General features: G+C 34.7%; 1 protein-coding gene across 2 annotated transcripts in view; it reads left to right on the plus strand.

Moving 5' to 3' along the window:
* The first annotated feature begins 2,260 nt into the window (after positions 1-2,260).
* zfpm2b (zinc finger protein, FOG family member 2b) overlaps positions 2,261-20,109 on the plus strand; it is a 128,634-nt gene continuing 110,785 nt past the window's right edge. For both annotated transcript variants that reach the window (XM_056480317.1, XM_056480318.1), the window contains exon 1: positions 2,261-2,459. In XM_056480317.1, the coding sequence (XP_056336292.1) occupies positions 2,420-2,459 (40 nt within the window). In that variant the 5' untranslated portion in view covers positions 2,261-2,419. The remainder of the gene's footprint in view (positions 2,460-20,109) is intronic.

The following is a 20,109-nucleotide window of genomic DNA, read 5'->3' on the forward strand; positions in this document are numbered from 1 at the left end:
TCCATTATATAATAAAACAACCATTTGCTGTGTTTTGATATTCACTGTTGTTTTCCATTTATTTATGCTTTGAAAGTGAATTAAAAGGTGTGGAATTTTTTCTGTCAGCTTGTAATGTTGGAAATTTCACTTTTAGGTTTATCTCAGTGGTTTCTGGTTACGTTTTAATAGTTTGAACCAATATATTGTATAATAAATAATACATTTAGTAAAAAAATATCTATAAAATAACTGAAACAAGTACTGGAAACTCATTTTTATAATTTCTATATTTATAATATATAATTTCAAACTACAAAAAAGTCAGTTAAATTCATTCATTCATTCATTTTCTTTTCAGCTTAGTCTCTTGATTAATCTGTGGTTACCACAGCGGAATGAACCACCAACTTATCCAGCATATGTTTTACGCAGCGGATGCTGCAACCCGTCACTGGGAAACATCCATACACACCCATTCACACACATACACTATGGACAATTTAGCCTAACCAATTCATCTGTACCGCATGTCTTTGGACTGTGGGGGAAACCGGAGCACCTGGAGGAAACCCACGCAAACACAGGGAGAACATGCAAACTCCACACAGAAACACCAACTGACCCAGCCGGGGATCGAACTAGCGACCTTCTTGTTGTGAGGCGATTGTGCTACCCATTGCTTCACTGTGCTGCCCTCCCCCCAGTTAATTTCACATTATTAAAAATTTTAACATCAGAAATTGTTGGAGCAGAGATTTACCCTATAATGCATTGTAATAATAATTTACATAATAAGTCATGCTGATTAATATATCAGCCTTTTCTGAGTCAGCTCAGAAAGTACCAGAATCTCATTTTTAAGATCCAAACATGGTAAGTAGCTCACAAGGGATACATTCAGAATACAAACTTGCATACTTGCACACTGCATACTGCTTATCCTTACATTTGTGCAATAATCACTGTAAACAGCATTCTGCTTTTGTAAGAGAAAACAAAGAAACATTTCAGATGTTTAATTCAGGGCATCCTGCTATCATCGCAGATAGTATAAAATCTGGTTCTTTTAAATTTTATGCAAAACATTCTTCTCTTTGTAGTCTGATCAATCACTCAGTTAACAAGGAAATGTTTGTTGTGGCTACCGTTATTTCCATTTCATTCTTACATTGGTAAGGTAAAATTCAGCTCATCGCAGTGTGGCATACATAATTGCACAACATTCTGTGGCAAAAACAGAACTTGTAATCTTAAAGTGTTTCGTATAGGGCTTACAGTCTAAATGGCATTACCTGTACAGTATGTACATCAAAAGTAGACTCAAGAAAACTGCAAGAGCTTTTAGGGTGCCATTTGAGACAAGACCTCTATTTCTTACCACATTTTTAAAAAATTATAGTCATAACAATATATACTTTAATACAATTTTTATAAGATATAATAAGGTATAAATAGTATGTTCGGTACTCCAAACACAACCATTTAAATATGTTATTATTTATTAAACATTGTATTATTAATTATTTGTATTAATTATTTTTCTTTTGTCCTGTCACTCTCTTTCTGGAGCACTGTGGAAGTTTCTGGCACAAATACAAATTCCTTGTACCGTGTGTCTAAACATACTAGGCAATAAAGCTCATTCTGATTCTGATTTAGATACAGTACATGCTTGCCAAATATTATGTCACTCACTATTTTTAGTAAGTCCTGCAGTCCTGTTTGGGTTGTATTGACACATCTATAGAATTTGACATGTAATCTAAATGAGAAAAACAGTCAATACGCTGCCAGTTACTTTTCTTCTGTTATGGTTATCAAATTATTACAAATGTCAATAAAACTTTTTTAAATGGTGGAGTTAAATTTTTACACCAAAAGTTAACAGAAATTAAAGTCTCATAATGCAATTTTGAAAGCCTAAATAAACAGAAAACATGTTTGTTTCTATCAATTTGATATTTTTGCAATGCATTTTTTGCCAGATGAATTAACAGCTTTATAACCACCGTTAACCTGCACACGATAAAACAATGAGCTTGTGGATGTATTTAAGCAAACAAAACTCATAATTCTTAATAAAATGACATGTATTTCCCCCTAGTTATTTCACCTGATATATCCCGAGAGGAAATACAAAAAAGGTGTTAAAAGCCCAGGGTGCAGTGAGTGAGTGTGTGAGATGTGCTGCTGCAGCTCTACGGTGCACCGCTGCGCTCAAACCTCCTGCAACAAAAGCACAACACGCGCTCATCTGCGCTGTCAGTGTGCGCTCGGATCACAGCACAACTTAACCCTCTCCACGACGACACCAATAAACCCTGACTGGAATCAGACAGACACCGAAACACATCCGAGTCTTACAGACAGAGCGTTTATCTGTGTTTGGATGAATCGCGGTATCGTTTTTTAATCTCGAGTCCAGCGCGGAGCAGGAATGTCCCGGAGGAAACAGAGCAACCCAAAGCAGTTCAAACGTGAGTTTGCCAAAGCGATTTTTTCTTTCTTTCACAAGACACATTACCGGACAGGTTGTTTGTGGTCGTTTTAGTCCAGATGAAGTTGATTAACACGGTTCATTTAGAAACATTTCTAAGAATTGATTGATGATTGAGACATGGATCAGAAAATCTTTGATTGCACATTGTGTTTATGAAGATTTTACAATAATCGTTATTTTTTGTACTTGAATTAAAGTGAAATTTTTTTAGAAAGTTACAAACTTTAGATTTTTATTAAGGGCTGCACAAAGTGTTTATGAAATAATTTACACAACTTTTCATAAACTAAATAAAATATATATGATTTTTTTAAAGAAAAACAAGTTTTTAATCCAGAACTTCTTTTTCCCCTCATGTTTCAGATATTAATAAATTAATGAAAAATAACATTTTATACATGTAACTTGCAAGATACAAAAGTTAAAAATACAGTATCACCACACTTAATATTTATAATTTTGCAATCACACGCATCTGTTCATGCATTTTGGAACTGTATAGAGAAGTGCTTTTGCTGACACTTTATTATGATATATTTGAAATGTAACACAAGATCAGTTATTACTCATCTGCCTTGGCATTGAGCACTGAAGTTTTTGTGGTGATGAAACTGTTTACTTAGCAGTCCGGGCGTATCAGCTCTCATCGTGTCTGTTTTCTGCTTTTCAAGGTCTGCATTATACAGAAGGCAGTTGTTGTGATATCTCAATCTGCAGACGTGTCCCACATATTTCTGGAGTGATTTGAAACACTAGCGCACAACAGAGAGTTCTTGAAATGATTGTAAAGCTAGAGAGCGAGCAGCACCTGTAAAGAGCACAGCTTTACCAGACACCTGCTTATAGCAAAGGACAAAGAGGTTGTTATGAGCAGAGATGCTCTTCTGTATTTTTATTTATTTTTTTTTTTTTTTGTTACATTTTGTTCCCAATTGAACACACTTTGCCCCTGTTATCTGAACCCCAGTGATTCACCCTGGATTTTCATATTTTGCCTATTCCATTCTCTGGTGTGCCCTCTGTGAGGCAGATAAAGCCAGAGCACTGAAAGAGCTCCATTAATTTGCCCCGATGACTGTGGCGATAAGGGCAGATAATGGGCTAGATAAGCTGGGAAGATATACCATCAGAGACCCCATTATTACCATTAGAATTCCAGGCCAGCAGTCTGTTCCTGCCTGATAATCCCTCCACCCATCCTCCACTTCGCTTGATAAGACAAGGAATAGTCAGTCCGCACTCTCTTTATTAGCCCGCCTGGATATGCCGATAATATGCTTGATAAATTATGTATTTTTTCCCCTTCTCCCACTATTTTAGCCCTATTGAATGATCTGTCTTTTTCTTATGGAAAGATAAAAAGGGCATTTGGGTCTTGTTTTTCTTTTTCTCCTCTTTTTTTTCTCCCACCCCTCAGTTGGTGTTTAGGGGGTTATTGTAATCAGAGTTTGATGGGAAGGGCAGATTGGATGGCCAAGGTGTCTTGGTGGGAGAGTAGACGTCAGTGCTATCAGATCCACATCTCCAGCACAGGCTGCTGTACCAGCTGTTCATCTCAACCTCTTATCACCTCCACGGCCAAATGTGCTGTAAATTTGTCCAAATTGTTGGTCAGAGCAAGGCTGGTTTGCCAAATAAATGACAATTGTAGTTTCAGCATATACTTTGTTATGTTAAGGGCTTTCGGATTGTCTGCGAACGGTTAACAGCAAATATTTGATAATCAGCCACAGCTGGTAAGATGTTGCTGTACTGAGGTCTTTTCGTATGAATGACTTATCTGCTTTTTGTGACATATGCACACAGATTTGACATGGGCATGACATACAATTGAAATTAGAAATATTAAACCCCCTTTGATTTTTCTTTTTTTTTCTTTTTTAAATATTTCCCAATTTATGTTTACCAGAGGAAAGACATTTTTCAAAGCATGTCTGATAATATTTTTTCTTCTGGAGAAAGTCTTATTTGTTTTATATCAGCTAGAATAAAAGCAGTTTTTAATTAAAAAAAATTATTGGTCAAAATTTTAAGGTCAAAATTATAAGCCCCTTTAAGCTATATATTTTTCAATAGTCTACAGAGCAAACATCATTATATAATAACTTGCCTAACCTGCCTAGTTAACCTAATTAACCTAGTTACACCTTTAAATGTCACTTTAAGCTGTATAGAAGTATCTTGAAAAATATCTAGTCAAATATTATTTACTGTCATCATGGCAAAGATCAAATAAATCAGTTATTAGAGATGAGTTATTAAAACTATTATGTTTAGAAATGTGTTGAAAAAATCTTCTCTTAGTTAAACAGAAATGGGGGGGGGGGGGAGGGGGGGGGCAGGGGGGCTAATAATTCAGTGGGATTAATAATTCTGAATGCAAATGTAGGTAAGGAGATGGTTACTTATGAGAATATTGTCCCATGTCCCCATTTTTCCAAAGGTTTTAAAATCATACCGAATGTTTTTTTAAAAAAATTTTTTGGGGGGAAAGTTACATGTTAGGGAGTATAGAGTTAGGTGTCAGATAGGGTGATAGAAAATATCAGTTTTGTACAGTAAAAAAAACTATTATCCTTGTCCCCACATTTCACAAACAAAAACCCCTCTCTCTCTCTCTTTCGGTTTACTTGATTTTGTCTTCTGTATTTTATAACTCATAAACTGCAGATTTCACTAAAGTCTCTTTTATCTCCCATTTAAAAATGTAAATTCTGGCAATTAACATTCCGAAATAAACCGCATCAGATAATTCAGTGGCCCCAAAGCTATTTGGACACTTTAGACACACTTAAAGGGTTATTGTTTTGTTTTTTTGTTTTTTTTTTAGAAAAAAACAACAGCATTACATTTATTTTTATTTTAAGACAGATGCAAAAGCTTGATTAAAGTAAATAGTAAAAAATTTAAGCAAAAAAAAAAAAAAAAAAAAAAAACATATTGGTAATATTCTGAATTAGATTTATGTGTATATATATATATATATATATATATATTTTTTTTTTTACATTTTTGTTTTCACTTAATCATCAACGTTTTTCATCAAAGATTATTATTTTATTAGTTTGAATTCATAGTTTGAATTTGTTTTTTGTTTTTTTGTTTCATTGTTTCATGTTATTTTGTGGTTCAGTTTTATGAATGGAACAATAAAAAACTGCTAGTTCACCTGTAAAGTAAAAGTAGAACTAACTTCACATATTTGTTAAAATTACTGTTTTTCCAGCTCTTACTTTTAGTTTTTCATGTATTTTATTTATTTTTCAATAACATTTTAGTTTTTTTATGTTTAATGAAAAAAGTGAGCAATTTTAGTTAATATATAATACAAACAAACAAATATTAAAATATATACAGATACAAGTTTTCAAATCTAACATATGTGTATCATTTTGGTTCACCATAGATGCCTCTATCACCTGAATGCTATACCTAACTTCCAATCTAGTGTGTACCTGCTGAAGTTTTTTTCCAGCTCTCGCAGCAGTGAACTGTCAAAGTTTTTCGTCTTTCTTTCAATTGTTCATACTTCAGTTATTTATTTTGGTGGCTGTCACTCGTGGTTGTCTGCATTAACTGTATGTGCTGTCAGAAGGATGATAATTTATTTCATTATTATACCCTATCAAGGATGTCAGATTTGTTGCCTCTCCTTTATTCTTTTTTAATCCGTTTGATTAACTTCGTCTGCCAACTGTCAGCGTGAGGCATCCCTCAGTCGTGAGCTATCTCTCACAGATCAGTGCAATATGAAGAGAGGGCTTATTGCATGCCAACTTTCTCCTCAGCATCTGTTCGGCACTAATGAGCTATGAAGTGCTGTGGCTCACTAGGCTGCTGGCAGGAGGAGGGGAGATGGAGGGGACAGGAGAGCCTCACACCTGTCTTAATGCAGTGAGACGTCCCGAATGTTTAGGAATGTAGCTGCCGTTGGTCTTTGTTAGTCACACAGAGCAATTCCCCTGCTCTCAGATTAATAGCTGGAATATTGAAGAATTTGTTATAAATATTTTATCTTCAGGCTTTTTAATCCAAAGTGCCCCAATTATGCGTAGTTAAAATATGTAAACTTTTTTTAAGCATGGACTGGTGTTTGTATTGATCGTTTTATGGGGTGAGGGGTGAGGTTTAAGATGTGAAAGACATCTATATCACAAATCCATGCAACAACAAACTAAAACAAAAGATTACAACTTACCATAATAGAGAGATGTTTGTTTCCTAGTCTTGCTGAAGGACCTGAATCTTAATAAAGATTCTGGTGTCCCGTCTGCAATGTGCACAGATATGGATTTTGGATTTTAAAGGGGAACTCACAATAATTTTGCGTTCTTGAGGCCTGGTAATTTTGCGTTCTTGAGGGCTGGTAGCAACTCTTTTACAGCCCAATAATGGGGCATGGCCCAGTGGTTTTCTATCCCTGATATAGCTCTTTGGTAAAAGGTCTGCAACGTTTTGGATGTCAAAGTGCATGATGAATAAAATGATCATATTCCTTAAAAAAAGGTTTGATCTGAACTGCTGAAATGAGTTTCAAGGAATTCCAGTTTCATTTACGTCATAGATAAGTACACCAATCAGACATAACATTATGACCACTTGCCTAATAACCAGTTGAACGTACTTTGGCCCACAAAACAGCAGCCACAAAGTGAGGCATTGATTTACTGAGGTGGTGATTGCTTTTCTCTGATATTTTGTACCATAATGTCAACATTAGGACCAGTTCCCATACATTGTGGAGTGATGGTGGTGCAGCGTGAGCCTACTTTTCCAAGTCAATCCACAAATGTTCAAATGGGTTTATGTTAGTTAAGGGTGTCCAAACTCAGTCCTGGAAGGCTGGTGTCCTGGAAAGTTTAGCTCCAACCCTAATCAAACACACCTGAACCAGCTAATCAAGCTCTTACTATAAATGCTAGAAACTTCCTGGCAGGTGTGTTGAAGCAAGTTGGAGCTAAACTCTGCAGGACACCGGCCCTCTAGGACCAAGTTTGGACATTTCCTTACTGACAAACTTTCTAATTATATTATGAAATATCTGATATGCTAGTTCTCAAATATTTGTAAGAACGTGTAAGTTTGTCTTACATAAACTTAATAATGACCGATAGGCGATATTTGCACTGCAGTGGACGAGATCAGAGCTGCTGGTTTAAAATATGTTCATTTATCAAACTTGTCCCAAAATGCATAAAAGTAAGTGGCTAGTTTAATTGGGAGAACAATGGCGTAATATTCTAGTAATTTAAATATGTGTGTCTGTTGCAAATAAAACACTTTGTCTGATTATTAAAAAAAATATTATTGGTTGCCATAACCATCCAGTTTACAAACCATAAATGTTACATTTGCTAGTACTTAAATGTATTTATCTAAAACCTAAAAGAATGGTATTTGTAATAATAGCATTGTTTTACCCATTGCCATCAACATTGAAACTGCCGTGGAGTGTATCCAGGTGGCAAAGCCTCTGTTGGTAATTGCCATATCTACACTAACCATTTCACGCAATGCACCAGGATCTTGATTCGTCACACCAGGCCACTTTCTTTCAAATCATCCAATGGTCCAATCTTGATTTTATGCATTGTTGGCAGTGGTGTACAGTTGCAATGAGGACTCAGCTGGGTTGTTGGCTACACAGGCTTTCATGCAGATGTCTGTGATGATCTGTGTGCTGTGACACATTGCCCTGGTCACCACTGTTGTAGCTGCTTGTGATATTGTTGCACTGAGACCCTACAGTTGCTTTGAACAATAACCCAATATTCCACAGAATGTGTGCCTTTTCTGAGATTGATGTTTGAGGTGTTTTTTTTGGCAGCTTTTCCCATTCTGAAACCAAACACTGTATTAACTGGTCTGGGTGGCATACTGTATACTGCTCTGCAAACAATTAATGATCGAACGCCTGTTTCTGGATGGCATATATATGCCGTAAACTGGACCAGTAAAGTCATTTGGTTGCCAGGTGCAATCATTGCTGTAGGCTTTGGGTCTTCATTATGTAATGCTTGGCATTTATAGATTTGTAACACTCAGGCATAAGAAATAAGATCCAAAGCTGTACTACACTTGTGTTTTATGCTTGAAAACCTTTTTTTTTTGTCTATGACCTTTATATATACTTTTTATTACTCCTAGATATGAGCATCAGGTATTGAAACATCCATTTTAGTTAACCACGTTGATTAATCAATATTAATTATAACAAAAAAAAACGAAAAACCTTTTATTTAAATGTATAAAAGAGTGTCCTTAAACTGCATCTTCAAGGCAGCCTCTGGGACCAGTAGCTCTAAAAGAGGCCGACAGAATCAATGCCAAAAACAAGATAAGCGAGATGTTTATTTGACGAGCCTTAATCATTGATGCCCCTGCTGTGCTAGATGTCCTATCAGTGAGGTCCAGCGGCTCGGAGGGAACGCGCTACTTTTATTCTCATCACCTTCATTGAGCCTTTCCAGTTCAATGATGTTAAATCAATAACTGTTGTCAGATGCACAAACTGCGGGTTGCTTTTGAATGGGAACAAAAAGACGGCTCAATTAGGGTGTTTGTGCTGAAGATTTGTTAAAGAGCTTGTCCTTTGACTTACACCAATGTCTCTTTAAGGCAAGTCATTTCACTTGGTGGCCATCTTGAGATGCTGTTTTGTATGTTAACACTCAAGTACGGTATTGGGAAAAGACTGCAAAATTGTTTATTAAGATTGCATTTGAACAGGTCAATCTGCAGGAAGATTAGATAAGAAGGGTAACATCAAGTAAACCATATTCATTCTTACTGCAGTTTCATTGATTGTTGTTCTAAAAATGCTTTGCCTGACCTTATAGTATTTTATAAACCAAATTTTCAGTTACATTGTAACGAGAGAGATTTTTGTTGAATATTTTGATTCTGTTGGTGCAATGAAAGAGAAATCGGGCCAGTTCTTCATTCATGGATTACTCTGTTAGCTGGATATGATTATTGACAATTTGACACGATCCAGAATAGTTTCATTCTTCAAACCTCATTCAGGAATTGTAGATTGTGTAGAACATTTGGAACTGTAGAACAAAAGTAGATGATGGCATTTCAAGCAAAAGCAATAATGAACAGCTTTATAGAGTATTACATGACAATATAATAACATTGTATTTTATTTTTTTAAATCATTAATTAATTTTAAAAATCAATTGAATACTATTACTATCGGAAATAATGGAATAAAACTGTCTCATGGGGTGGTACTTTTTCAAGCTGCTCAAAAAGGGGGTCTTATACTGTATGAACATTTTGGATACTAATACACACCTTTAAGACACCAGTATGAACCTTTTAGATACAAATGTGTACTTTGAAAAGTTACAGCCCCAGCATTAATATAATGCAAGTCTACAGGATTTCCAGCCTGAAATCACTATTTACATATTGTCAAAAAAGTAGCTAATTCAAACTAAATCATGCAATTTCAATTGTATGAAAAAAGGAGACATGACCCCAAATCAAACCCTACCACTCGTTGGGAGATGAGCAAGTCATACTAAATTGTATGAAATAGATTTTACAAATTAGCCACAAAAAAAAGATATGGATTGCTGTGAGATTGCATTGAGGTTTCTAGTGACCCAATGATGTAATAGTGTAAGTATATTTTACCTGCGCAGCAATATTTAATTAAATCACTGATCATTAATTCCTCAAGGTGGCTGTGTCCAATACAACAAGATGATATTATGTTATGATCACAGGCATAAAACAAAACTTTGCTGCAGAGAAATTATTGTACAATCAAAATTATTGTACAAGTGACAATTGATAGTGGATCTGGTGAATAAGTGTGTATTTTTAAGACAATGGAAACAATAGCTTTAGGAATAAAGTTGAGATTGCAAATATGAGCCACATGCTGAATGAACAGGGGTAGTGAGTTCTGATGTTGATGGCAAAATCATCTGCTCAAAATGAACCCTTTCAAAGAATATATAGGTCACCAGAGGCTCAAATACATGTATATAACAATGACTTGCAAAACATTCATGCATTTAAGAATCAAAATCCATGTGTCTTCATGATTTTTAATCAAAATTACTCCCCCTCTCTCTTCAGCAACTTGTATTCTCTACTGTACTCTTCTTTTCACTGGCATGAGGGCAGGATCAACCTCATTCATCCATTCATTTATTCATTTTTACTTGGCTTAGTCCCTTATTTATCAGGGGTCGCCACAGGGGAATGAACTGCCAACTATTAATTTGTTTTATGTAGCTGATGCGCTTCCAGCTGCAACCCAGTACTGGGAAAAACCATACACTCTCACATTCACACACGCACTCATACACTTCAGTCCATTTAGCTTATTCAGTTCATATACTGCATGTCTTTGGATTGTGGGGGAAACCGGTTTCCAGCTGGCCCAGCCGGAACTCGAACCACTGACCTTTTTGCTGTGAGGCGACAGTGCTAACAAATGAGCCACCGTGCAGCCCTCATTCATTCAACCATCCAATACATTCCCACTGGTTGTTTTTGATGAAAAAATATGATAAAAATAAATGAATAGATATATAGGTGATTTATGGAATTGTGCCTACATTTTTATTTCCAAGATAAACCTTCAATCATTTTTCAAAATCGAAAAAATCTAAACAAATGTCACAAATAATGTCACAAATTAATCAAGTTCTAAAAAGTCTCTAAAGCATAATGTCTGCATGTGTATTTAGGAACATGTGAAATTAAAGAATTATATAAAATATTATCTTATAAACTTCCACTATTTTTGACTGTCTCTGCTTCCTGAATCATACATTCAACTTCAATTATCATGAAAGTCCAAGCTTCATTGTTTGTGTGTTTACTCTACTAACTAAAATAAACTTTTCCACAAATCATTTATTGTCTGTATTAGGCCTGCATCATATTGGAAAAATCTGACATTGCGGTATTGTGTTATTTTGCAATATACATTGCAATATAAATACAATTTCAACAGATGACTTAATATCTCTATTTGGAAAGAACTTATAATGTTAGATTGACTGGGATGATTCTGCAGTGGGAGTGCATCTCCATAAAATCTAATGAACAATCTCTCAAATTTTTGTGGTCCCCCAACACATTTTCATTGTGGTCTGTGCTATTTGCTGTGCATTTCTGTATTTGCATGTGTTGTGAGTATTTTCATGCACATGTTTAGTCAGAGATTGATGAATTAATGTTTACTATTTGCATCTCCATAAAATCTATTAAGTGAAGTTTAATATTAAACTAATTTCGAGAGGAGCATATGCTCATGATTGACCCAGCTGGCCCACATTAGCTAGTCATGATCCTCCAATCAAAGGATCCCAAGTCACTATATATATATCCTCATTTCCTTTCTACAATATCTTCGTCTGGAAGAAACCCCCCTCCTCCCCTTCTGCCACCTTTATCCAGAATGGGCGGCACAGTGGCCCAATGACTAGCACTGTTAAATGTCTTACTCACAGGAAGTCCACCTTAGCCTCAGCAGCGGAGGAGTTTTGAGATTGACCTGAGTTTAGTCTCCCCTCGCCTTGCGAAAGGAAGGGAGCCCTGGGCCCGAGAATCCCTTGAACTCAGGGCTCTCTCCTGGGACAGCATGACAAACAAGCTATTTATAAATCATTAGCTAAGTCTGAATTCTTGAAACAATCTATAACCTTTTTTGAGGTCTGTGCTATTTGCTATTCACTTCTGTATTTGGATGTTTTGTGAGTATTTTCATGCATAACTATCTATACATATAGTAAAGATAGAAGTGTTTTATCATGTCTTGAGTCTAACAGTATTTAGGTACAGTACCTAAAATAATTAAATAAAAATAATGCAATAAAATTAATCATAGTTAATATCAGAAATGGTACAATTTCTTATACCTGAATGCTTTTAAAGTCATTATACTGTAACAATCCAAATGATAACTTATAATACGAACTCAACATTGCATATCCTGCAGTGTGACTATTGCAATTGTTCACATTGCGATATGGATGCTAAAACGATATATTGTGCAGCCCTAATTGGTATTATTTATCATTTCAGTTATGAAAATACGTTTTATGTCTGTCCATAGATAGAAAGGCATAACAATCTGTAAAGCACTGATAATAAAAGTGTGTGACTTGCTTCAAGTGATTTCACTTCCTCTGGTGGGAATCTCTGGAATGCATTGAGGAATGTCATTTATTCCTCTTTCATTAATTTTGAATAAAATGTTTAGGATACACCAGAAGTAGATTGCCTATTTATTAACTCTCTTACTGAGATTTTTCAGTGAATTTCTCACTCACATTTTAAACACAATAATATGATGAAAATTACTACTAATTGTTTTAATTAAAACAAATTGTTTTAAGCATGCCAAGTGGTAATATGTCAACTCTGTTATAGTTTAAAAACTTTAAACAATAATTGAAACATTTAGCAACAAAACCAAATCTTTCCTATCACATTTTGGTATTTTGTATTGTTTTACATTAATAATGGATTTTGTTTACTGTAAATTACACGTGTTGTGTATCATTACAGTTCCAGAAAAATAAATGGAAAATGATCCACAACACTAGAATGGGTTATACAGTATATTGATAGATGTGCAGAGAAGCTCGGAGCTGTTTAGTTTGTGGCAAATATTTGTTGTAATCCTTAGTGTCTCTCCAAACAATGATGTTAAACATGACAAAACGTTCAAATAATCTGGTATCTGGCATAAAAGACCTAATAAAGTGCTTAATAAATGAATCACTTGAAAAGCTATGAAGATATGTTTGCTTGTACAGTGGGTGCTGCCACAATATATAGTGTTTGTTGGGATTAGAGAGCTCTGCAGTCTAATTTTAACTTCAGCACCTCCACAGCAAATGTGATGGCATGCTTTTAAATGCGGAGTGGAAAATCGCTAATGGCACAAATCCGGGGCACTAATAGGTGATAGCTGAAGTTTGTGCGAGCATCTTTTGCGAACTGCGCTTAAAAGTTCATAATTCAAAGTGCTTTTGGGGTTGAGTCTGCAAAGCCGTTGATATCAAATGACAGCCTCTAAGTTCTTTAATTACCTTAGTGATTGCATAGCGTGCTTGCAGGATTTTGCAATAGTGTTACAGCTTAATTATTAGTTGTGCTTTCTGTTTATATCAGTTTTTTTGAGAAACTTTTATGTCATTTTTTTTTTTTATGGTTTCTTTGACATGAAGAATTAATGGAATATGGGGGTGACAAAAAGAACAGTTTCTTTCAGACGATAATGAGATTAGACATCTGTGTAAATAGTCTGCTGCTCAGATTTTATCCTGAAAAAAACAACAACCACAATTATGGGGGAGGGAATATGAATCATCTGATGACTCTCAGAATAAACATCAGCTCTCAGACGGTCATCGTATCACAAAATGTTTATCGTTTAATTAATTTTGATATTAAAAAGTTCTGTCACTGGTACTGTCTAATATAAATTTTTAAATCAGTAATCTTATTGTAAGTCATAAATAATATCTCATTTGTGTGTTGTTATTTCTTTTTAAAAATTTTTTATTGATAACGGAGCTTTGTTTTAAAATAATCTACATCTAACAAACACACACGAACACAGGGAGAACATGCAAACTCCATACAGAAATGCCAACTGACCTAGCCGAGGCTCGAACTAGCGACCTTGCTGTGAGGCGAACGTGCTACCCACTGCTCCACCGTGCAGTTACACACACATATTTATGATGTTTAACAGAGAAAGGAAACCTTCACAGTATGTCTGATAACATTTTTCTTCTGGAGAAAGTCTTATTTGTTTTATTGTGGCTAGAATAAAAGCAGTTTTTAATTTTTTAAAACCATTTTAAGGTCAAAATTATTAGCCCCTTTAAGCTATTTATTTTTTCAATAGTTTACAGAACAAACCATCGTTATACAATAACTTGTCTGATTACCTTAACCTGCCTAGTTAACCTAATTAACCTAGTTAAGCCTTTAAATGTCACTTTAAGCTGTAAAGAAATGTCTTAAAATATTATTTACCGTCATCATGGCAAAGATAAACTAAATCAGTTATTAAAAATGAGTTGTTAAAACTATTAAGATTATAAATGTGTGGAAAAATATTTTCTCCATTAAACAGAAATTGGGGAAAAATAAACAGGGGGCTAATAATTCAGGGGGGCTATTAATTCTGACTTCAACTGTGAATATATATATATATATATATATATATATATATATATATATATATATATATATATATTATATATATATATATATATATATATATATATATATATATAATATATATATATATATATATATATATATATTGTGTACATATAATGTCATTCTGTCATGTGTTCTGTCTGTCATGTAATGACTGGCATAATATAGTCTTACAATGACTTTAATATAGTTTATCACAATATATTTAGGTGCAATATACAGTATCATACAACAAAAAATAGGCATAGTGAGGCCTAACAGTACTTGGAGGAAAACGAATAATTATTGCATGTTGCGCATAAAAAACGAGTAATCATTACATGTTGAGCATAGTTTAGTTCTGTTACTCTCATTCTACTCTAATTATATGATGATATAATGATCTGAATTGGATATATAACGATCTGTTTATCGTTTATGTCTGGTATTAAAGAAATAGTTCACCAAAAATGAAAATTTAATTCATAAACTTCTTCTGAAGAATGTTGAAAAAAAAAACAGCCATTGATATCCATAGTAGAAACAATTATCAATGGTAGTCAATGGCTGCTTTTTTTATACAACTTTCTTATCTTTCAGTATACCTTCATTTGTGTTAAACAGAAGAAAGAAATTCAAATAGGTGTGGAACAAGCTAAATGATGACAGAATCTTCATTTTTGGGTGAACTATCCCTTTAAGGCGCAGTTCAGTCACCCAAAAAACAAGTAGATGAAGAAGTCACATTCATATGCATCTATTATTTATTTCAATTTTCTTGATATCTTTTAGGGCAGTATGTATGTCCTTTTTCTGATCTTTCAATCCAGCATTGAATAATAAGCTAGCACAATCTAAACATGAATGTAAAAAGAGGTTGATAGAAAACAATACAGAGATTGGCAGCTTTTGTTTCTGCTTTTACAGCAAAACAACTAAAAGTAAATGGGGGTTTGTTCAAATCAGGACTAGTAAGGAATTTTTTGAATTCTTCAAACCATACAGTACTTACAATTTCAGTCAGCTAAATTGGTCTAACATGCTTCAACAACCCTTAATGTAATGTTTAAGAATCAGTTAAATCAGAAGGTAAACTTGGTCTATTATTGCTGTTCACACATTAAACCACACGAGTATCTACACTACATTTACATCTTTATTTAGAGTTGTCTACTTGTGATCAGATTTCCAAAAACACATCTTAGTTCCACATGTAAACAGGTGGTACAACTTACTGTTTCATCCTGAACACTTTGTATTCTTGGCTCCCAACTTTCCTCAATCCTCCACAGTCTTTCTCTTTCTATTCTCTCCATCTCTCTGGTCCATCTAGTTCTGGGAAGAGCCCAGCAGAGAGACTGAGATGTTATGCCACTGAGGTGATCAGGCACGCGATACAGTGCCAGGCTGCCACAGCTGTTTGTTTGATGTTGTGCCGGCGTTTAGAAGCAGGAATCCAAATCTGACATTCACACGGAGAACAGAGAAATACAATCAAGCAGGCAGCCTCTATGCATCTTAGGTGCATCTCCTAAAATATGAAGTTAGGCAAGTCAGAAAGAGTATTCTGTTGAAAGTTGTCATGTTTATATATAATAATTTTTTAATATTATTTACAAGTACATACTATATATTAATATTGCATGCTTCATACTTTTAATAGATATGCTATTGCAATGCTTAAAACAATAATATCCTCAGTTACTGTCACGTAACCTCACTCAGGTGCATAGAAGTCACTATTGGGATGTATGTCCAAGTGAAACAGCTTTTCACACAAAAAATGTTCAGCGGGACTTGCTTTAGTCCAAGTTGACAAAATCAAGAACCGATTGTATGTTTTAATGAATGTGGTTTGCTAATGTTGGATCTCATTATTGACAAGTTAATTCCATCCTCACAATGAGTAAACTTGTCATAAGAGAAGAAGGAAAGGAAGTTATTGTAATGAAATATTACGAGAGCACATGTTTTTAACACATAAAAGGTGAATAGTTTCTATTCCATCACTGATGCGTAATTTATAAAACACTGAAATATTCCATAAACAAGAAATAACATTTTGAATTCATGTGACTTTAATTCAGTTATAGAGTGTCAATATAGCGTCAAGTTTATGTTTATCAGTTACATTTTTGGATACATTACATGTGGATCAGTTACATATTTTGTCAATTTAAGCACATACAAATCAAATGTACATTCATGTCATGGGAAAATCATTCACATTCTTGAAGATTTCAAAATGACAACTTGTACACTAAGAAATTTCAGCCTGATTTCATAGGAACAAAGGTATGTTTAATATTAGCCAAAAAGTAGCTAGAATGTCATTCAAGCTAAAAATGTAGAATTTTCACCACTAATACCACTCCAAAATATAACCATCACTGAGGAAGTTGCTAAATCATACTTAATGTACGTATGAGATAATTTACATTCATATGAAGTAAAATAGTTCCAAACTGTGAGATTTTCTGACAGCTACAACTAGTACTATGTGTCCCACTGTACCACTGAGCTCCATACATTCATTTAGGCGCTAAAGAAATGTCTGATTCTGAATCCGAAGACTTAAACGGCTTCAAGTAACGCATCATGTTAAATTACGTTCATTCATCCATTCATTCGTTTTCTTTTCAGCTTGGACCCTTTATTAATCAGGGGTCGCCACAGTGAACTTAACCACCAACTTATCCAGCATAAGTTTTACGCAGTGGATGCCTTTCCAGCTGCAACCAACACCAACACCCATACATTCTTGCATTCACACACATACACTTCACCAAAAAAGTATATTTTTAACTTGTTTAAACTGCTTAATTAAAATGAGCTGAAACAGCACAATTCTTGAGATTTCATTGGGACAACATTTTTTATGTTCAATCCACATAATTGTTAAAAGTTTAGTTGAAATTAATCAATTTGTGTTGGGACAACATGAATGAATTGTGTGGAACCCTGCATTTTTTACAGTGTACGGCCAATTTAGCTTATTCAATTCACCTGTACCACATGTCTTTGAACTGTGGGGAAAACCGGAGCACCGGAAACGCACACCAACACGGGGAGAACATGCAAACTCCTCACAGAAATGCCAACTGATCCAGCCGGGGCTCAAACCAGTCACCTTTTTGCTGTGAGGCGATCGTGCTACCCATTGTGCCATTGTTTCGCCGTTGAAATTACAATATGGAGTAAACGCAGCGGTTTTGTTCATTCATCAACTTAAAAAAAAAAAATCAAGTGAAGTGCACTGCATTAGGGGATGAAGTATTCTGTGTTGTGGGTTACCAGTGTTGGCTACAGTGTTACTGTAATGAAATTACTTACCCACTGAAATAGTAAAGTAAGGAATTACTTTTCATTTTAAGGTAATTTTCTACAGTTACTTATAAGGTGCATGCCTTAAATACTGTACACAAATTTAGATTTAGAGAAATCAAGCATAAATTCAGAGGAGCAGATTAATTGTATTTATGTAACACAAGTATCTTGCAGAATAATTCTATTTTTCTAACTAAAAGTTATATACATATCAAGTAGATGAATTGTTTTGATACATATAATTTTTAATGTTCTTAAGTATTGCATTTTAAAAATAAATCTAAAGGATAAATTTTGACAAAATGTTGTCTATGCATTGATGATTTTAAGCAATTTTAAAGTATTCAGCCAAGTACATTAATTATTTTTCAGGAAAACTAATTAGAAAAATAGTTTAAATACAGTTTTAATTATGTCATTGTTAATTAGTAATTAATCACTTTTTTGTAGTTACACACTTAGTATTATGTTCATATTTTGGTAATTTTCTACGCACCCACTCACACAACCACAGACTCACAACTGCATCTTGCACACTGCATTAAATTTACATAGAAAAGTAATTGGTTGCATGCCATTCCAACTCATCAATCTTTGGTCAGATAAAAAAAACTGTACTGTAAAATAGCGAGATAGCATGAAGAGGCCGGAATGGCAGGGAAAAGAAGGCTGATTTCCATGCGGCTCGGCACTGTCAGATTGAATTAGCTCAGGTGTAATTAGAGCGCTGGAGAGCGTCCTGCTTTGGCTGCGGTGTGCGACGGGGCAGCATGGCTCTACACTGAAGCCAGCTGATACCGAGCCGGGCCGCTATCACCATGCAAACACACGCCTCCAACATCGCAGGCGAGCCGCAAATCCAAGCATGAAATTAGCAGTCACTCAGATCATGCCCGCATACTTGCATATTTCACTTTGTGTGTTTTCTGCTTTGTGTGTGTAGCCTATGTGTGTTTTAGAGGAAGCCGGAGTGTTTCAGTGGCTAGCTGGAGTTTAGGTCTGCTGCAAGGAGGTTAGGTGTTTGCAAACAGTGTGAGTGCTTAATTAGTCACTGTTTTGTCAAAGTCAACACGAAAATGTAATTTTGTTATATTTTTCATTTTCACAGACTTATTTTTTGGCTGACTTGGTACGTGCATTTTATATAATTTTACATTTTCATCAAAACTTGGTGACTTGGGTTTAATTGGATCCAATTCAATTTTGATGAGGGCGACGCAGTGGCGCAGTAGGTAGTGCTGTCGCCTCACAGCAAGAAGGTCACTGGTTCGAGCCTCGGCTGGGTCTGCTGTCATTTCTGTGTGGAGTTTGCATGTTATCTCTGCGTTCGCGTGAGTTTCCTCCGGGTGCTCCGGTTTCACCCACAGTCCAAAGACATGTGGTACAGGTGAATTGGCTAGGCTAAATTGTCCGTATATGAGTGTGAATGAATGTGTATGGATGTTTGCCAAAGATGGGTTGAAGCTGGAAGAGCATCCGCTACATAAAACATATGCTGGATAAGTTGGAGGTTCATTCCGCTGTGGCGACCTCTGATTAATAAAGGGACTAAGCCGAAAAGAAAATGAATGAATGAATAAATTTTGATGAATAAAATGAAAAGTACAGCTCAGCAAGATTATTTGAGGAACTTGCTGTTTGTAATATTAGCAATAGCAACTGATATTCTTCTTTATTCTTTATTCTTATTATTATATTATTCTGATATTCTATATTTCAACAAACACAATTTTTACAGCAGATTAGGTTATATTTTCACTAATCCCAAGAATGCTAGTCAAATTAATGTAAAGAAACATATTTTATATATTAAATACTAAATACAATATTATTATACCCCGAAAATGTCTAGGCATTTTTGTACTTTTTTTCCAGTTCAATAAACTCATCATTCCTAAATTAAATCATTCTTAAATTAAGTTGAAAAATCACGTAAGATACAAAGTTTTGTTTCTGAAAGGCTTGTCTAACTTAAGTGAGATAAAAAAATCCTTATTTGCTTATTTAAATATGATTAAAATATAGTATGAAACAGATTTATTTACTGTTAAATTCACAGTAACTTACTCCTATATTTAGCTGATGTGAATGATTGATTAAACGTTACC

This window comes from Danio aesculapii, chromosome 19, assembly GCF_903798145.1.
Source record: "Danio aesculapii chromosome 19, fDanAes4.1, whole genome shotgun sequence".
NCBI classification, from domain to species: domain Eukaryota; kingdom Metazoa; phylum Chordata; class Actinopteri; order Cypriniformes; family Danionidae; genus Danio; species Danio aesculapii.